The sequence below is a fragment of the Lupinus angustifolius genome, chromosome LG07 (assembly GCF_001865875.1).
Source record: "Lupinus angustifolius cultivar Tanjil chromosome LG07, LupAngTanjil_v1.0, whole genome shotgun sequence".
In the NCBI taxonomy this organism is placed as follows: Eukaryota; Viridiplantae; Streptophyta; class Magnoliopsida; order Fabales; family Fabaceae; genus Lupinus; species Lupinus angustifolius.
The window spans coordinates 9478107-9496778 of record NC_032015.1 but is presented as its reverse complement, the minus strand read 5'-3'; the positions used below and the strand labels follow the sequence as shown (position 1 = coordinate 9496778).

Below are 18672 nucleotides of genomic sequence, written 5' to 3'. Positions count from 1 at the left end.
GTTATTGTTTGAGTAAAAGGTCTTAAGGGGTTGAAGAACATGGTTGGTGTTGGCTTAGTGTGGAGATGGAAAAAGGGGTGGTGGAGACGGAGAGGCTTCATAGCTATAGAGGCAGAGATTCCAACAGTCATAACTAAATAGAGAGAAGATTTTGAAGTTTAGAGTGAAGAGAGACCACAACTTTATGATGATGATGATGGTGGTGTGTGGAAGTGGAACAATGGCAGTGTTTGTGGGATTGTGGGACCAATTAAATTTAGAAAACCTCGTGTAAGCTTCGGAAGCACTAAGGAAATGTTGAGAATGGGACAACAGAGCTCACCTTACTTGTTAGACTAATGGGATCACCTATCTTTTATTTAGTGTCTCCATCTAATCAGAAAATCTTATTTGATTAAAATTAAAAATTATAATGACATAAATTAATATTTGTACACTATTTTATAAAATTTGATTAGTTTGATATATTTGATAGAATTTTTTTAGAACATAAGATCATTTTAGCTTGTGATTTAGAAGTGACAACCATGTTTCATGTGGTCATTTAATTTAAATATTTAATCAATTATAATATTCAATACTAATGAAATAATTTTGTTTTCAATGTATTTTTTTTTATATTACTAAAGTATTATCTCAGATAAGAAATTAATCATTTTTTGGGTAAGAAATTAATCATTTTTTGGGTAAGAAATTAATCGTTTTTGGGTAAAAAGTTAATCTTTTTCGGAGTGCATGATTGTCTCTCATAACAAATGTCGTTCCAAGAAATTAAAACTTTGTCTTTTTAGTCATCCTTAGATCTAACGGAGCCTTACACGACTTGACAAACACATTTTTAGTATTATTTTAAATGTATATGCAAAATAATGTACTTATCTTCTTGTTAAAATACTGCATTTGACTTTCCATCCATATGAAGTAACTTATATTGATCTATGGTTAGAGAAATTTATAATTTAATTCATTAGGATATAACAAATTTTATCAATTAGTATTTAACTATTAAAGAACAATAGATTTAAGCGACTAATTATTCAATAAAAATGTTATATCATTCTAAAAATGTAGCCAAAAAAATTCTAACCATAAGAAAGTATTAAGCCCATTAAGGAAAACGTGTCACTTTCTACATGCCGTCATTGCCATGTATTGCTTTATAGATTTTTTTTCCGATTAGGAGTATTTGTAAACTTGTTTATTAGAAGGAAATAAAGATGCTCTTTATTTGAATGAGTTTTAGTTTATGCTTACAAAATCTTTTAACAACATGGTAACACATGAGTTGATGAAAATATTTTACAACAACAGTGAGTTTTTTAATTAAACTTTATAGTTTATAGCACATGCATTTATTTTGTCTTATCCTTGTTAATTGACACATAATGGAACATTCCACTTGCGTTGGTACCCAAGAGGTAGAATAACCAAGGCCACAAGTTCTCCAACTCATGCAGATATAAAAGTGCAAAGATCCAAAGGACAACGATGTAGGGTATCCAAATAGTCCTATTAATTGGACATTTGAAGAGGTTGGAGGATTGATGAATCAAAGGATTCAAAACAGAAATGTGGCTCCATTACATCCATTAACTCACTACATAGGATTAAGTGGTTCAAAAATAAAATCCCATGGAAGTCTACACTTGAATTGTTCACTCCTATTCATCCCAATTGCATGACCCTACCATGTAGTACAATTTCTAAAATCAAGCCAAAACCAAAACAGAAATGTTGTATTTATGGCTGTGAAAATAAGTTGTTCGGAAAAGAATACTCTCTGATGTTGAAGAGATAAATTATTGTTTTATTATTTGTCTTGAAAGGTAAAAGAGTTATATTATTATATTTAATGGATAAAAATAACATTTAATTATGTTTTTTTTTCATGTTATTTTATATATACTTATCACTTTATTATTGGGGAGGATTCTGAGTGGGTTGTTCACCCAATTATATTTTTCATTCCCTTCCTTTAGCGCATTAATGAATGAATATAGCTATAGGGTACGGAAAATGAACCCAAAATGGTGAAGGAACAGTCTTAAAAAACAATCACTCATTTCATTTGGTAACTTCATCAACCTAATGAGCCTTAAAAAACAATCTTCCTTCTATCACTTTTGATTTAGTCCATTTATATTGAATTACTTATTTACTAAATTCAAATACTAACATATTTAATTTTTACTATGCAGAATGTCTCATCGTATATTAAATATTATAGGCTTATAGTCATTTTGAGATTCTGTAATTGTTCTTTCATGTTAGTCGGGATAGTCAAAAAGAGAGTCTGATAGAGTAACTTGCTTTAAAAGGTTGACGGAGATGAAGCCTGGATCCGCTGGTGGAGGTATCCGAAAAACTTCTCCGACGCTCAAGTTAGTACGAGGCTTGTGAGGAGTTAATGAAGGTGAATGAGAGTAAATGCTAGTAATGAATAAGAGAGAGAAGATGTATATGAGAGTGAGAGTATATTTATGGAACAAAGATCCTCTTCATTAATAGAAAGACAAATACATGTTTTTACACTTGTTTTTAGTGGCAAAAGTGTAATTTCATTATATTCAAAAGGATAAAGGTGTCATTGGGAGTTGCATTTTCCTTTGTTTTTTGAAGCACTTAGCTCTCAATTATGGAGAGGAATCAGAGGATGCTAACTCTTATTTATGACGCAAGAGAATAAGAAGGAAGATATCACTTCATGGAGGGGAATACCCTCTATTTATAGTAAATACCTTGGCAACATGTCATCTACTTATTGGGTGACGGTGACTTGGTAATGCGTGTGATTAAAGTGTGACAACTCTATCTCTGCCGTATAGTAAATTCGTCTTTGACTGTGCTTGTTAGAGACGGAGCAAGTTGGAATTTACAGGATGCAGAGATTAAATCGTGGAACATTAAGTGGTGTGTGAAGAAAAGTGACATCTTGACGTGAAGTTGGCCTCCAAGCTGGACTTATTTGTCTGATTGAGTCACGGAGCGTGACAAAGTTCAATGGGGGTTGCATTAAATATTATGTCACTAACATTTATAATGCTTAAGTGAGGATGATATAAGAGGCTAGCTCATATCTGTTTACACATGTTTTAGTCGGATCGATCCCATCCTGATAAGGTGGTATGCCTGGTTTGACAAAGATGCAACAATTACAATTCCATTTTTCCTTAACATTAATCGCACATAAAAGTAATTGGGAAAAACCTTATAATAATTTGACAAAAATAATCTAAGCGTTAAGTGTTAATTCTTATATCATTACCCTAGAAAGTAGAAACAATTTAAAATATATGATAAGCCTTTGAACTCACTCCACGTGCAAGTTTTGTGGAAGCAGTACGGGTGACTAAGACTTCCATTTATATTTTTTCCTTTCACATTTACCTAACTCATTTTCTGTTTACTTATTGAGATATATACATATATCATAAAAGATTTAATTCCTGTTTACTCATGCATTTTCCCCTTGGTCGATAGTTTCAATTACCTGTCAAATTTAGAGAAACATAGGCCAAATCATCATGTTTACATTAATTGCTTTATTTATAGAAAAAAGAATAATCACTATTATTGTTGGAATTCACATAATAAGTGAAGAAATGAACTTCATTGAACAAAGCTAATTGTGAATTGTTGAACGAATTTACAAAAAAAAAACCATGCTTTTATACAAAAAATTTATTAAATGAAAATGAGGAATTAAAATTCACGTAGTTTATTATATAGGTAAAGTCATTATAAATGATAAGAAAATAGCAAATAAACTATGCACAATTTCAAAAAAATCTAAACTATGACAAATTCAATAAAGTAACTCAATCTGAAATAAAATACCACTATATCACCTTCCTTCAAACTTGAAATAGCTAGAGAAAAGTACAAGTTTGCATCTAGAAAATTGATAGGCTCAAAGTAAAAGACATTTAGAGTATCAATTAGATCTTCAAAAAGACTACTACAAATACATTAAACTTAAAATTAATTAAACTCTTGCCAAGAATAAAAGAGAGTGAATTAAAAGCAATAAATAAAATTTACACAATGATGACGTCATGGCCAATTTGTTTTTAATCCATGCACATACAAGTATGTTAAACCAGCACCAACAAATGTAATAAGGATTTTGTAGCTCCATGTGATATAAGAGTAGTAATTCATTCCAATGATGCATGGGGTTGACCAATCACAACTAATAAAATTATATTACGGCTGATAAAATGATGACAAATTAAATAATAACTGATAAAATTAAATTAAATTTTGGATATATTCTAAAAAATTAAACTAATTAAATCATAATTCTCCCTATCACAAGTAACATTCACTAATAGTGACATATCACATTTATATTATAGATCAATTTATCATAAATTATCCTTCTCTCTATCATAAAGTAACATTACTGACAGTGACATATATTATAGATGGATTTACCAAACTATTCACATGATTATCTGCTTAGTCTTTTTAATATGCTGCAGCATTGGCAACAAGTCAACAAACACCAGCTGCCAGAGTCTGATGAGTTGCAATTGCCAAATTTTGATAGTTAATTTTAAGTAAGGGAAACATGTCAAACCAGACTTTGCATTAAACAAGTCCACCATATAGGAGTTTGACTTTAACCTGTTAGTCTGTTTAAAGGCTTATTATATTATACGTTCATGAAATAACTACTATGTTTACATTTTAGTGAGCTTATTGACTTATTTTTAATTAGGCCTATCAAATTCTAATAATTAAATTATATTTGTATATATATTTTTATATTAATATTACATCTATAATAATATTACTTATATTAAAATAGTATAATTTCAACATTATTATATAATATAATTAAATACACTGATATGTTAAGTTTAATAGGTCTTTTAGGTGATCTAAAATCTGACCTGTTAAACTAAATAGGTTTCTAGGAAGTCTGTACCTGACTGTTTGTGGAAAAAATTTGACCTGACCTATCCTATTATAGACCATATAAAAAACTCCTGATAGGTGGTATGACCAATTTCCACCTTAATTTTAGGTAACAAGTTTAATATATGCTAATTGATTGTGAAGATCTTGTAGGAAGTAGGCAGAAGATTTTTTCCACCGGCCAACCAAAAAGATATTATTGACCACCATGTGAATTAGATATAGCCAGGTTGTCTTTTATATTTTAGAAAACGACAATATATAGCTCTATGATATTCTTTGAGCGATGGATTAGATAAGATATAATATACTTTGATTTTAAGTAGAAGAGGTTCTTCCCATACAAAACAGAAGGAAATTTTGTCAATGACATTTTTGTAAACGAAATACGTTATGATGATACTTCTGTAACTGATAGCCTGCACTATTTATAGGTGGATGAGACTCCTACATTTATCTCAATACTTCTTAATTACTTTTGGTAAAAGGATCCAATTTTCTTGATGAGTGGGAAGTCAGAGGAATTTGCATGATAACAATTTTGATGTTAAAGTTTCCTAATGTTAACACAAGTATTTTGCCTCCCCTAAAATGGAAAGGTTATAAAGACTAAGAAAAGTAAAGTGAAGTATGCACAAATATGAACTGTCATAGTTAAATTAAATTAAAAAAAACGAAATTTGCTTTCATTGAGAGTTGAACTCAAGACCTCCCGCTTACTAAACGGGTGCTCTAACCAACTGAGCTATGAAAGCTTGTTGTAATCTCTGACCAGATTATTGTTAGTATAGTAAATATTAATGATGGAACAGTTATAGCATTTATTCTTTTCTGGTACTTGTTCTACAATATTTTTTATTTAATATATTTAACATACATCAGAACAAGTGAAATTTTAAAAGTGTCCATTAATTTTTTAATAGAGATTATGCTTACAATTATAAAGCAATCTATTAGACATGAGTTGACAATTAACCATTGCCTTCTATTGCACCACATATTCTTATTGTTGAATTGTGTGGAAGAGAGTCATCTTGAGAAATAATGTTATCTTCAGATTAGGAGGGAATGTTAGTGGCCAACTAGCCATGGTCCATGGTAAAATCCAGATCCAAGGATAAGAAAGGAAATTGTATTAAATGTTCCAAAATATATTAAAACATTACAAATGTGGCGACATAAATGCAATTTTATTTAACCTATAATGTGAAAAATATTAACAGTAAGAGTAATATATACAAGAATATGTCATTATATGCATACAAATTTAATAGTCCTCTTTATAATAGTGTTAACACTATGCTGGGAGAGAGGAGAGAAAATGTAATATCTAGGTTGCACTTTGAAGTTTGAATAACCATACTTCTTGAAGTGTTGCAATTGAATGATAATACAGAGTTGACCTGACTCAAAATTATGATTTCAAAGTCATTGGACTAGATCAAAAAATCATAGAGGACCTTGAAATACAAAGCATAAAGGATGACAAAGAAATTATTAGAATTGTCATACTCAAAATTCATATTTTATCCCATATTTAAAGAGAAAGCGTACGAATTGATGAGAGTAGTTCATTTTATTTCAAATTTATTTTATTCTTCCATGTCATTTTATGAAAGAAAGAAAAGTACTTCCGTTAGATTTCTTATGGAAGAACCATTTGTTGTGTTCTTCAGTAAGATTATGAAAAATAGCATAAGGTGAGTGTATTTAGAGACTTAACAACAAAAAAGTTATCAGAAACTTGGTATAACATTGAAATTTAGAGTATTGTAGGGACTGAAACAAAATAAAAATCAAAATCAAAACTTCATAAATTACAAGTTCTTGGCGAATCCCAATACTAAGGCCCATGGAGTGACACAATCACATAGGTAAGCAAAATTTTCTCCCCAAGACTAACTACCAAACAAATATACAAACAACCTTATACCTTTTTAGTAATTTACTATTTAAAAACGATATTTTTACACAATCCAAATGAAATAGATTACTTGAAACAATTTTTTAGAAAACATTCTAACATAAAATTGACTCTATCATAATTGATTAAAACAATAACCAATTGCGCATATAATTGATTCTTGAAATGATCTAACTTTTGCAGTTAATCCCAAGTTCCCAACACACTCTACTTCCAACATCCTCCAAGTGAAACATAGAAATGTTGAATGGAAATAATGAATAAAGATAGAATTTATGAATCACACTGCACATTTTCCTGCTTTATCTGTCTAGAACAAGTATTTGCTGCTGAAACACTTCCACAAGCTTAGACACAAGTGCAAATTTATCATACTGCTTGTGGGTATCCTGTTAACCCATTCAAATGGAAGTTTACCAATCATCTTTGCACTATTTAACATATTTGATTCATTTGTCCACACTTTGGACTCACTCTCATGTTTCATTCAGTAAACAAACATACCAACAAGGCAAGAACTGAAAGGAAACATCACTAACGAAATATCCACAAGAAATAACTTTTACAGTTTATTATTATTCATAGCTACTGAATAAACTAATCATTGTATTGTGTAAACTAATAACATAATAGTATGGCAACAAAATCTTGACAGGCTGCAAAAGTTAACCTAAACAAGAGGTAACAGACACTAATCCTGACACTAACAAACACAATAAACTCACTACTCAAATGAAGATAAATCAATCTTGAATGAACAAAAGCAAGATAAGTTTTACTAACCCAACTGTATACAGTTTCCTCCTTGCACCACCTTCACCTAGACCAAACAAAATGAAGCTAAAGAAACACTTCCAAAACCTCAAACACCACAAAAAAATACCATCATAGCTTTGAGATTCCAAACTTGCACAACCACTTCCCCCTCAAACCAGTACATATGTTTCAATCTTAGCCACCAAAAAACGAGAAAAACCCACGCTTGGGCTCTTCCTCAACCACCACAGCCTGCATAGTATCCTGCTCAACAAGCCTCCAGGCCGCCTGCTCGAAAGCCAAACCGGCCAACGTAGGAGGCTTGTTCAAAACCAAAGGGTACCCTCTATTAGTACTCCTTATAACTTCAGTATCATCTGGAATCACACCAAGTAAAGGTAATCCCAACATTTCTTGCACATCAAGAACTGACATCATGTCCTCCCCTTTGATCATATCAGTCCGAACTCGGTTCACAATCATCTTAATGTCCCTAATTCCATCACATTCAAGCAAACCAGTGACCCTATCGGCGTCACGCAAACTCGTGATATCCGGCGTGGTTATCAGAACTGCCTCATTCGCCGGAGTTATAGCAGTTATGAATCCAGCATCAATGCCAGCGGGGCAATCAATGAGGATAAAATCCGGAGACCCCTCCGCGCGTGATTTCAACGCGTCAACTAGCCATGTTAGGGCTTTCCCACCAAACCCTAGGTGTAATTTCGACCTAGGTTTTGAGATACAGAGCAATTCGAAATTGGACCAGCGCTTATCCCTCACGAGAGCCTGGTCGAGTCGACAATCGCCGTTGAGGACCTCGACGACGGTGTAATTAACGCGATTCTCGAGGCCGAGGAGAAGGTCGAGGTTGCGGAGGCCGACGTCGGCGTCAATGGCGACGACGGAGAAGCCAAGGCGGGCGAGGGAGAGGCCCATGTTGGCAGTGGTTGTGGTCTTTCCAACGCCACCCTTGCCGGAGGTGACGACGACGACGCGGGGGGTTTCGCCGGAGAGTTCGGGCTTGCGGTTCCATTGGAGGAGGGCGGTTATGGGGGTTGGTGAGTAGGGTTTTGGTTTGGGGAAGAGGGTTCTGGAAGAGAAGAATGTGGAAGTGGTGGGAAGAAGGGTTGACGGAAGAAATGGAGGTTTGGCATTGGCGGCGCCGGGGAGGTTGATAGAGAGCATTGGATGAGTGTTTTTATTCTTCACAATGTGGGAGGGAAGAATCAGGGATGGAGTTTGGAATGAGAAGAAAGAGAAATTATTATTTTTGATTATTACTAAAATGTCCCGTTTTGTTGTTATCTTCCCAAAATAAGATAGATATTTTTGTCCAATAATGCCAACATGTTCCGTTCCTAAGTAAAATAAATATGTATATATTTACAAGGAAATGAAAGTGTTTTTTATAAATTATGGATGAATAATATCTATATTTATATCTATACTATTTATAAAGGGAAAACCTGAAATAACTATCATTATGGTGTAATTTGTGGTTATTCCTATTTTGCCCTCACTATATTTTAATTTTTACAAAAAAAATCATATATAACCTAATGTTTCTCTCCACCTAATATATGCTCATATTATTTCGTTAATTATTTTTTATTCTTACATTGTGACTATTAGTCTTTAATGTAGAACATTACACCAATCAAATAAATTCAACTGTATATTACAAATATTTAACACAAAATATGATGTTTGACATTTATGATATACAAACTATACATTATAAATGATAAGAAAACGAGTTAACAGACACGATAGTGGCTGTCAACACTCTAGTTACGATAATATAAAAAAATTATATTAAAAAATTATATATATATGGATCAACTCAAATAAGAATAATACCTACATTAAAAAAATATGTGAAAAATAAATTTGGTTTAAAATTATATATAGATGATTATAATTAAAATCTAATTATTAATTACATAATTATTTAAAAAACATATACTTTTATTTTTTAATACTAATTATTTAAATAAAATTTAATAATTTATATTAATTATTATTTTTTTTTTTTGCACAAATAGTTATTATGAGATTAGTTATTCGAATATATCCAAAATCCCAACTTTTCAAAGGAAGATATAAAATGGGTTGGAAGATATTATTTAAACAGCGTATGAAAAGTTAGATATTCTAGACTCTATATGGTGCTCTCTCTCCATCACTATACACGTGTCGAATCTCAATTCGTTACTGAAACGATTTCCCTTCTCTTCTCATGTTTCAGTTATTTCTTCTCATCTTTCTCTCTCTCCTTCTCTGTTTTGATTTTACTTTTTTCTTTCTCAAAACACAAACCTTTTTCACTTCGTTTCCCTACCAACTACGTTTCCTTCAGATCCAAACAACGCTCTCTTTTGCTTCTTCAAGCTTCATCTAACTGTTCCACCACCACTGTGATAGGTCCATGTCCTTTTGCTCTCTATGCCATTCCCACAGGTTATTCGCCCTTTTAATTCCGATTCAAAGTTAGCATTTTTATTCTTCTTATTTCGATTTTAATTTGATGGGTGTTTATTTTTTATTCTCATTTTGATGGATTAATTATGAGTATTGAAGTTTTTATGGTTTTTTGGATCTGGGTCTGAATTTTTTTTGAGTGATTCATTTTGAGAGGAAAAAATGATTTTTTAAATTCGGGGTCTGTTAGATCTTGCGCTCTCAGAATGTGGGTTCTAATTGAGGTGAGTTTATTGATGTTTTGGGTCTTAATTGGTGGATTTGATCTCGTCATCGGTGTAATGGAATTGTTTGCTTTGGGGTGGTTGAAGATAGAATTAGGGATCTTTTGTTTTTTTATGGAAAATCATCAAAACAATCACACTGAAGATAAATAATTGGCGTGAAGTGTGGTGAGTATTGTTTTATTCAGGCCAGTAATTCTTCTTGATATATGTTCATTATTTGTATGTCATGTCATCAAAGAACAAGGCTACATATTGATGTTATTTCAAGTGATTCTTATTTCATTTTGGACTTTGGTTGTTCGGTCTTGTCGTCGTATTGGTGGATTGTGAATTTAGAATAACTTAGTTGGTAGTTTCTCAGTTGCATGTTTGGCTAAAGCTCAATGACGCAGTTTTATGTTTGATTTGTTATGGTGTTACCATTCGTAGCCTTTCTTGTTGCACATTGAGAGAAAAGTGTGCAATGGTTTTTGGATAATTTATTTATTGTTTATTAGGATTGATGTAGAATGAAATACAATACATAGCACATATATGGAAATATTGTCTTAGTTACGATTTCACCCCTCTGATTATGTTTCATGTTTCAACAAGTTAGGGTATATAATTGTCTTCTCTTGCTGGGATAAGGCTCCTCCCTAGACCCCACTCTGTGGGAGCCTCTGCAGTGGGCTGCCCTTTTTTATCTTGATGCACTATTGTCACTTAAACATGATTCACTCCTTTTGTTTTCTTCTTCTTAATCAATAGTTTTTAATCTTCTTATCCTATTCATATAGAATGTATTGCTGCTGAAGATTTTAAGCAAACCTGTTTAGTATGAGAAATACTGATAATAGTTATCCCTGTTTTGGTACAAACATGAGTTTTTCCATATTTTTCTTTGGACATTATTATGTGTTTGCTTATATCTTTTTGTGGACATTATTATGTGTTTACTTATATCTTTCCCTGAATCTCTTAATCTTCAGATGTTTATTTTAAGGGAAATTTCATTTGTGTTATATTTTTCTTTGTTTTAATTGTTGATTTGCATATTACATGAATCTGGCCATTCTAGCCTCTATCAATCTTCTGCGCCCGTTTTTGTTTGGAGTAGCTGCCTGTCATTCTTTATCTGTAAATGAATCATAACTCATTGTTTTCATGAGAACTTTCAAATTTTGATTATTTACATGATCTGTGTTTCTGCTTACACTGCAGTTGGGAAAGGTGTACCTGAACAAGAGTGTAATAACAGCTTGCAGATTTGGTAATAGTGTTGTAGGTATATTGGCCTTTTCTGGATGGGCAAGTGCAAGCGTTGTGGGAAGTTAACAAGAATGACACCCTGGGAAGGGTCTGTGAGTGCTTATGAATTTTCTATGCTTTTGTCGCCTGTTGTTTCTGTTTGGGATTGCATATTTTGCAAGATGAGGTACTCTTGTAGACCTGAGTGGGTGTAGTAGTGGTCTGGATAGTATCATATTTAGTAGTAGTCTTAATACTTCAACTAATAATTAGAATATATTTAGCATTACAATTTAGGCAAATAGGGAAAATATTTATAGAAAAATGTACGACGAGCTAAAGAAACTCTCTTGAAGGAAAGGAGTTCGGTGAAGTCATTTTACTATTTAGAGCTAGTAAATTCTATGGATACCATGGCATGTAATAAAGGGCAACATGTGAGAAAGGAAAAAAAGAAGCAGGTGAAGGATGAGTTGGATCGTCTTAAACAGGCAGAGAAGAAAAAAAGGCGCTTGGAAAAAGCGCTTGCTACTTCGGCAGCCATAATTTCTGAACTGGAGAAAAAGAAACAAAAGAAGAAAGAAGAACAGCAGAGACTTGATGAAGAGGGCGCTGCAATTGCTGAAGCTGTTGCTCTGCATGTTTTACTTGGTGAAGACTCAGACGATAAATGTAAGGTTGTTATCAATGACACAACATGCAAGACCTGGAATTGCCACCATAATTTTGACATCTTTGTGGGTGGAGAAAGAGCATGCTTTCCCCATCGAGGCGTTGGCAGATGGTGTGTTGAGAGAATGGGGCGGGTCGCTGATGCATACAGATATGGTTACAACTGGGATGCTGCTGAAAATGGCGAGTGGTCATGCTCATCAGAGTGTTTTGAGAAGAATGTGAATGACCCATTGTATGAAGATGCTGGATGGGGACGTAGCGGATATTCGATGGATCTTATAGCAGCACAGGCAGTTTCATCACTGCAGATTGCAGAGGAGGCAAATGAAGATAGGATTGTCTTTTAAAGGAATGCTGAGATGATAGAGATTAACTGTTTGTGTATGTGTTGGTGAGTGAGAAGATGAAATCTTTTTGTTATTTTGCTTGAGATAAGTATAACACTTTCTGTTTCGGTTGTGATTGAGCATGTAACATGTTGCAGTGTCACCAACTTTTATTAAGATCATCATTATTATTACTGCTATTATTATTGTCTTTTAACTGTATCCGAGGCTTCTTATTTCCTTTGTGGTGTGACTTTTTGTAATTAATTATTGTAGGGACATACTCTTTGAGCTGATTACCAAGTACCAATAATATAAAACCTGGAATGAGGATCCCCTCATAATTTATATGCAACTATCATTGTTGCCTTTTGGGTTACATGAAATCACTTAATAGATTGGTGATTTGGCATCTCGAGTTTATTTTCCTTGTGTGTTTAAGGATTAAATCAAATTTAGACTAAATTACAGCAAACAGCATGACATTTGCTGAATATACCGATTATGCTATTTTGAGACCCAGACCTGTGTAGATACCCATTGGGTCTCCAATGTATCTAACACCTTAATTTGCATATTTAAACTGTAATACAATTTCTTTTGGTAAAAAATAACATCAACCTAAAAATACAACCTTCCCACACATTTTGGGCGTGAAGCTAATGTTAGTTCCCTTTTTACATAGGCTTTGCTTCAGCTGATATGTGCTTTTAGCATATGACTCAACCTTTTGAACTCCCAAGTTTATTTCTCACTCTTCCACTTCTTAATTAGTTACAGAAGAATGAAAAGAAGAAAAAATAAACTATAGATATAATAAACTCGAAAAAATAGTAAATAACGGTTATTGGCAAAAATGCAAAGCTACAACCCAAAGAAGGTCATAATAAACTACAAAGTGTTTGTAAGACAACATTGAGTGAGTGATGTGAAAACTTAGATCCAACATTGAATGAACAAAACTCACATCATAACCATAGTTTCTAGTTTCTAGACTCTATTGCTCCACACAAATGGATCACTCACCCCTCGTTGTTTCTGGTAGCTGTCTGACTCAAAACCAATCAAACCCATTATCATGGCCATGTCACCAATCATGAAACTTCACTTGTACAAACAGACAAATAAGAGATTTTGATAGTGAAAGATGACTAAAAAAAGAAATGAAGTCACATTCAGAGAGGATAAAAAATAGTACAATTATATCTTTCAAAGAGCATAGTCTTAAGTGGGGCCAAAAAAGATTTGAGTTGAACAAGAAGTAAAAGTTTTACATTTGATACACATTGAATAAACATGTAAAATTTCTTTCCTTTTGTTTGACTTACAAATTACAATACACATCAGAAGAACTATGGTTTGGACAATGAACTTCCTCAACTATCATGTGAATATGACATGACCTTGTCAAATTGGTGGTTGAGGCACAACTCCATTCTGATTCACAGCTTCTGAACTAGTTGATGGTTTTGCACCATTAGTAATTATATTTTTCAACCAAGTAGCTTGAAATCTAGGGGATCCTCCTTCTCTGTTTGAGTTGCTAGGGGACTCTAGATCAGTTTTGACATTGTTTGTAACACCTAATAGGAACCGGTATGCCACTTTGCTTGCTGATACAATCTCTGTTTTCGCTTGCCGCAACTGCAATAATCAGGTATTATAAGGTTTCCTCAAAAGTCAAAATATGTCAAATAATTTATTACTTAAGTGTTGAAAAGGCAACATCATTAAAACAACCAGGTAGTGATGAGATAAGTGAAGGAAAAATTTAACACAATCATAAGTTAGTGGATTAGAATTTAAATTCTCACCCGTAAGGCTGTATTTCCAGCTACTTCCATAGCAGTATCGCCGGCATTGGCAAACCTATTAACCCAACCTGTCATGGAAGCCATAAGAATACACCGGGGAAGCTGAGAAGTAATGTATGGAAGCAATAATATAAGAGATGGATCAATGCAAAAACCTCCATCACTCGGCATGCAAAATTAAATGAGAAGTGAGTCATTGTATTATGTACCCTAAAACCCAAGAACTCCTAATTCCTTTTAGTACAAATACTTTGGAATCAATACTACCCAAGTACCTCACTAATCATGTCCAAGCATCTCTCACGCTGCCCTATACACTAATGACTCAACTTAACCATTTCCCAACTTCCTCTCCCTACGTTCAAAAGGCCATGGCAGTTTCAATCCAAGCTGCATTTCTTTTCTATGGAAATGCATAAAAAATTAGTAATAAAGTCAATTAAATGGAGCCCAGATTAAAGCATAATGATGAGCTGAGCATTGAACTATATAAATGGAATCCGGTTTCCACAAAGATAAGTATCATATTATACTGGGAGAAACAATATTCCAACAGAAATTTTAGCAGTGAAAAGTTGCATCCCAAAGAATTAACATAAGGCGGAATATTACCAAGTTACCCCTTAGCAACACAGTATAGGTAGGTGTTTACCTGGAAGCTTCTGTACACCAAGCCTTTCACAGAATTCATCACAGAAGTGATTGCAGTTTCTGGCCAACAGATCATATGAACTTCCAGGCCACTCTCTACTGAGTTCTCTTAATATTTGATTTACCTTGAAAATGGATAAGTTTGTTTTCCCCAGAGTAAGGGATTCACGATATGTATACATGGGATTTTTTCCAGATGGACAACTGAAAACTCCAGTACCTTGCTCACAGAATCCAAATGACCATTCATCATCTCCATAAACCTGTAATAGCAGAACAAACAATTCTAATATGTCAGCGCGTGCAAAATAATGAATAGGCCAAGCATAATGTCAAGGATGTGCACTGTATCAATGTAAAATAAAATTTGAGAAAAAAGCATGCAATACAACATATATACAATATGGCCAGATAATTTACAAAAACGCAATAACAGAGGTGACCATATCCACTTTAGCTGTATCACAATATGAAGAAAGCTGGAAAACCGAAGTATCGGTTTTCCAAGTCTTGAGAAATAGCATTGAAATTAATAAACTGGATGTCAGATGATAAAACATAATACTTGTATTCTGTACGATTTTAAAATTAAATACAGGGAAATGCATAGTTGCACAAACAATTAACATAAGACAAACACAAGCATGTATTTGATAAGCTACTTGAGGTACCTTATCACTTATAAAAGCTAGAACCTTATTTGAACTTACACCTATCAGCTAGTTTGTCAATTAACCCTACTAAACAATTCCCATTCAATCAACTAGATTATCAGGTTTCAACTTTCAGATCATATCTTATAATCTTTCAGCTAGCTTATCAACTAATTGTCCCAAACAGAGCCCTAGTACTTCTCAACAAATATGTCATGAACTCTAGGTAGTCAATCGAGCACAATAGTGGTGTTTCGGTGGTTGTCGGACGCATCGAAACGGTTGATATGTCGCAGGCCAAATAGTGGGAGATTCACGGCCTAAATTGTGGGCCAGTACCACTCAAACATCCGCGGTCAACAGAACCCTAGTTTTAAAGGGAAAAGGTCTGCTTTGCCCTTATATTTTAATATGAGAGCCCCTTTAATAAAACACATGAGCAGCTGAAGAAGAGTCACAGCAGTGAATCGTTCTGCACGTCCTTCGCAACTTCATCTTCTTCCCTTCTTTCCCTATTCACAAAACATCGCAGCAGTGATCACCTTCTTCCCCTTCTTTACCAAATACGTTATGCACTTTCCACATACCCACGTCTCAGGCAAAGCTTCTTCTCCTCACTTTGCAGTTGCACATGATTGCCACATCCCAAACTCCCACTGCCACACCACTCCCAGTAGTGCCAAGCACAAATTGTTAAAACTTAAAGAGCACAAGTCACTTATATTTTTAGTATTTTCATGTATTTATATGTGTGGGGTATAAATTACACATTTTTTCCTTAAGCTGTAGCGGCCATCCCACGGGGTCGGCCACTATGTTCTGCTATCTAGTATCACAATTGACTACCTAGCATGAACTCACTCATTGATTGACAGAACATACGTAAAAGAATCAATAGCTAATATGTTTATTATACCATGGCTACATGAAAAACATACACTCACACCACAAGTAACAATCACTTTGATATCTAGTTAATCGCTGTTTCTCAACACACTGCTTCATGCAAATACAAAGTCTCATCTGAAAAACATGAATGCTGGCATGAATTACAAACTGAAAAATTAAACAATGAATCCAACCCAAAATTAGAAAATATATAAATAAAACGAATCAAAATAAGAGTGAATTGACACATTAAGAAATTACACTACACATGAACCAAGAACACCACAAAAAAAACAACTAAAATAGAAACCTCAGATCCAATAAACAGTTTGAAACCCTGAAACCAACAAAAGAAACGTTAGAAATAGACCTGAACGGCACTGTGGAAGATGCCACCGAGGCCAATTCCATCTTTGAAGATCTTATTGATCTGAAGAATGGTGTTATTGGTCTTATCGGATCCACTGTTTGTTACATCGTAGATGTGAAGTATCACATCCGTCATCTTCAGTTTTCAGACCCACCAAACAATGAAAACCAAAAACCCTAACTTTACACAACCCCACTTTCTCTTTATCTCTCTAAACACTATCTACATATATTGGTCTCTCAGATTCTTCGATTCAAGAAGAATCAATAACAGCTGTTCCCTCTCTCTCTCTCTCTCTGAGATATTTACAATTATAGCTAGATTTGGCCTCGGGATTCTGGAAAAGTGGGAAAAAATGCTTGAATTTTCTAAATTGAATCGAATTTTTTTGTCTTTGTTGTTTTTATATTTTACAGCGAGGGAACCAGAGAGAGAGAGAAAGCGAGTGCGTGGTATACAAGAGGAACGCAAAGGAATGGAAAATGAAATATAAAAGAAAAGAAAAGAAAAAAAAATTGAGAATGAAAAGACGGTATTGCCACTCATGTGAAGTAATAATATTGCAGAAAGTAGGATTTACTTTACAGCTGTTTGTCATCATGGGACGTGTTTCGCAAATGATTAGTAGGTGTTGGAAAATAGAACTAAACACGTATATTTCGAAATTTTATTTATATTATTGTTGTATTATTTATTATTAATTATCAATTAATTTTAAATAAAGAAATAAAAATAAAAATAGATAATATACTAATTGTGTATAAATATTTTCATTGTCAATAAATATATATATATATATATATTTATTTATTGTACTGTGTAAAATAGGCTCCACTCTTATCATGCATGCGATTATTAATGGTCACGCAAACAGGCAGGAAAGTTGTTTGGAATGACGAGGTTATCCTTTGTTTTTCCAGTTTTTTGACCGTTAGGGAGTAGTCTTTATTTGTTATAAAAATGGATATTTTCGTCAGTTAACGGTAAAAATGGTGTGACTAGTGAGACCGACATCCAATTCAATGATAATAAGTTGTGATTATGACTAACCATGATGTGTTCAGGATTGTCTTTCGTCAATTACGCAATTATTGTGATGCATGCTTTTCAATTTTATTTTTACCATTTTGGTGCATGCTTTTATTAATGGAAGTTGATATATCGTTATCTTTCAAATTTTCATAAAGTTAACATGTTTTTTCTATTTTATTTTTACAATTTTGGGAATCAAAGTTGTTATGGATGATTTGTGTGTTTTTGCAAATGCTAGATGCCCTATTAAATTCACCAAAAATCCTCCTGTTTTATATAAAGCAAGTATTCAATCTAAAAGCAATTGTTTCATTGTTTAGGAAATGGAAAACACATTGCACAGGTAATCATGAGGATAAAGATTTAGGTTATATTTATAATGTCCTAAAGTAACTTACAATTTCAAAAATAAGTTAGTTAATTGTTTTGACAAATGAACTTATAAGTCACTCATAATTTATAAGTCTATATTTTATAAACCAATAGTATTAGAATATGTGTGATTTTGTCGGAATTAATCGATTATTTGGTTAATAGATTCTATTTTTAGTTGATGTATATAAAAGGATATTCCCTTAATCTTTGTAATTCAATTCATTCAATTTTGTAATGAGAATTCAATTCATTAATAACAATATTATCACTCTTTGCTTCTCATTCTTCTTTCTTTAAAGCTTCTCCAAGCTTTCTTTCATATACTTCTTGATTCATCAAGAAAC

The 18672-nt window shown here is 33.2% G+C and overlaps 4 protein-coding genes and 1 non-coding gene across 5 annotated transcripts in view; 1 reads left to right on the top strand and 4 right to left on the bottom strand.

Annotated features, from left to right (window-relative positions):
* LOC109352248 (beta-carotene 3-hydroxylase 1, chloroplastic-like) overlaps nt 1-304 on the bottom strand; it is a gene marked incomplete in the record, with an annotated part of 3108 nt that extends 2804 nt beyond the window's left edge. Inside the window, 1 exon segment of the mRNA XM_019594146.1 lies at nt 1-304. Coding sequence (XP_019449691.1) covers nt 1-131 — 131 coding nt within the window.
* On the bottom strand, nt 5605-5678 carry TRNAT-AGU. The gene has a single exon. It is a non-coding gene; the product is annotated as a tRNA-Thr (tRNA).
* LOC109352247 (putative septum site-determining protein minD homolog, chloroplastic) lies at nt 6951-8837 on the bottom strand. Its single transcript, XM_019594145.1, has 2 exons — nt 7631-8837; nt 6951-7236 (listed from the first exon to the last, which is right to left on the bottom strand). The coding sequence occupies exon 1, from the start codon at nt 8789-8791 to the stop codon at nt 7799-7801; it is 993 nt and encodes a 330-aa protein (XP_019449690.1). The 5' UTR covers nt 8792-8837; the 3' UTR covers nt 6951-7236; nt 7631-7798.
* On the top strand, nt 11723-12582 carry LOC109352250. Its single transcript, XM_019594149.1, has one exon. The coding sequence runs from the start codon at nt 11949-11951 to the stop codon at nt 12564-12566; it is 618 nt and encodes a 205-aa protein (XP_019449694.1). The 5' UTR covers nt 11723-11948; the 3' UTR covers nt 12567-12582.
* Nucleotides 13728-17381, bottom strand: LOC109352249 (desumoylating isopeptidase 2-like). Its single transcript, XM_019594147.1, has 4 exons — nt 16922-17381; nt 15012-15273; nt 14360-14427; nt 13728-14189 (listed from the first exon to the last, which is right to left on the bottom strand). The coding sequence occupies exons 1-4, from the start codon at nt 17054-17056 to the stop codon at nt 13953-13955; spliced, it is 702 nt and encodes a 233-aa protein (XP_019449692.1). The 5' UTR covers nt 17057-17381; the 3' UTR covers nt 13728-13952.